This window comes from Carlito syrichta, unplaced genomic scaffold, assembly GCF_000164805.1.
Source record: "Carlito syrichta isolate Samal-C Ts95f unplaced genomic scaffold, Tarsius_syrichta-2.0.1 Scaffold309850, whole genome shotgun sequence".
Classification (NCBI taxonomy): Eukaryota; Metazoa; Chordata; class Mammalia; order Primates; family Tarsiidae; genus Carlito; species Carlito syrichta.
Genome location: NW_007253946.1, coordinates 740517 through 742207, shown reverse-complemented (window position 1 = coordinate 742207; position 1691 = coordinate 740517). Strand labels below are relative to the sequence as shown.

The 1691-nt window shown below is 57.9% G+C and overlaps 1 protein-coding gene across 1 annotated transcript in view; it reads left to right on the top strand.

Annotated features, from left to right (window-relative positions):
• The window catches only part of LATS2 (large tumor suppressor kinase 2), a 56791-nt gene that overhangs the window by 39922 nt on the left and 15178 nt on the right, over nucleotides 1–1691 (top strand). Inside the window, exon 3 of the mRNA XM_021717535.1 lies at nucleotides 776–909. Within this exon, the coding sequence (XP_021573210.1) occupies nucleotides 776–909 (134 nt within the window). The remainder of the gene's footprint in view (nucleotides 1–775; nucleotides 910–1691) is intronic.

Genomic DNA, 1691 nt, shown 5'->3' with positions numbered 1-1691 from the left:
CCCAAAGGCATGGGATTACAGGCTGAGCCACCGAGCCCAGCTAGAGAGGTTTATTTCATTGATTTTTTTTTTTTTTAATTGGAGTCTCCCTCTGTTGCCCAGGCTGGAGTGCAGTGGCACGCTCACAGCCACTGCAGCCTCAACCTGCTGGACTCAGGCCATCCTTGCGCCTCAGCCTTCCAAGTAGCCAGAACCACAGGTGTGCCACCACACCTGGCTAATTTTTTGATTTATTGTAGAGACGAAGTCTCGCCAAAGTTGCCCAGGCTGGTTTCGAACCCCTGGACTCAGGCAATCCTCTCGCCTCCACCTCCTAAAGTGCTGGGATAACAGGCGTGAGCCACCGCGCCTGGCCTAGTCTCTCTGTAGCCACCGCACCAGCTATTTCATCAGTTCTAAAACACATCTTGTCACACTGTAGACTCTGGGAAGAGGCAGCCTGGATGGAGGGGGTGTGGCCGCTGGGAAAGCCGGACCCTTCACACCAAGCCTCTGCCTCCCTCGCCACCAGGGCACGTTCCTTTCTGGGATGGGGCACATGGGCCCTTGATTTGGTCCCGGAGATGTGACAGGGAGTCACGATAATTAGCAAAGGGAGTTCCCCCATTTTGCGGAAGACCCTGGCTAAATCTGGCTTCCTGCAGGGAGTGAGGCAGGCAGTCTCACAGTTGCTTTGTAAGCTGGGCCTCCTGTTAAGAGGCACACACGTTTCCTCTTCAGCAGTCCCACTGGCCAGCAGGTCACGATCCTCAGGATTCTGGGGTCTGTCTTGGAGCGCGGCCCCCACGGGAAGTGCGGGCGGCATCCGTGCTGACTTCCTTCCACATTGGCCTGCAGGGCATCTCCCTGGCAGGCATGACAGTGCCGTCGCTGGGCTGTGGCCTCTGCTGGACCCATGGCTGTGGGGGCGTTTGCTGTGGCCTCTGCTGGACCCATGCCTGTGGGAGTCTCCCCATAGGAAGGGCACGGCTTTTGACCCTGTGACATCTGCCAAGTTGAGTGGAGAGGGACAGTTGATGTAGAGGAGCCGAAAGGGGCCTGTGTCCTTCCTTCCTGACATCCAGTTCCCATGAGGCCGGACGTTCAACGTGGAAGTCGGGATTAAGGAGGCAGCTGCAGAAAGCAGTCTGGATGTTTGTTTTGTTTTTTTTTCTTGTTTTTGTTAAGTCACCAGTGGCACAATCGTGGCTCGCCTCAGCCTCGACTTCCTGGGCTCAGCCTATCCTCTCGCCTCAGCCTATCGAGTAGCTGGGACTACAGGTGCGTGTCACCACACCTGGCTTTTTTTTTTTTTGGTCGAGAGGCGGTCTCACTCTGCTGCCTAGGCTGGTCTTGAACTTCTGGCCTCAAGTGATCCTCCTCCCGCCTCCGGCTCCCAAAGTGCTGGGATTATTTCTCAGACGGGGGCGGGGTGAGCCACCATGCCCGGACAGGCTGGGTGTCTGTTGAGGGTTTTTCTGTGCTCTGTGGGTTGTTTTGTTTTAATAAAGGCAACCCCCCAGAAAAGCTTTAACTTGGGAAGCAGCTGAAGGGAAGCGGACCAGCGGCAGCTAGGGGTGCGGTTCTGTCTATTGCGTTCCGCGAGGGCGGGCTTTGGGGATGGGGACGGCGCCCTCGGCCACCCCGAGTCACCGGGAGCCACGGGGAGGAGACGCGGCCCCGCTCGCTGCCCGCGCCACCCCCACGCCCCC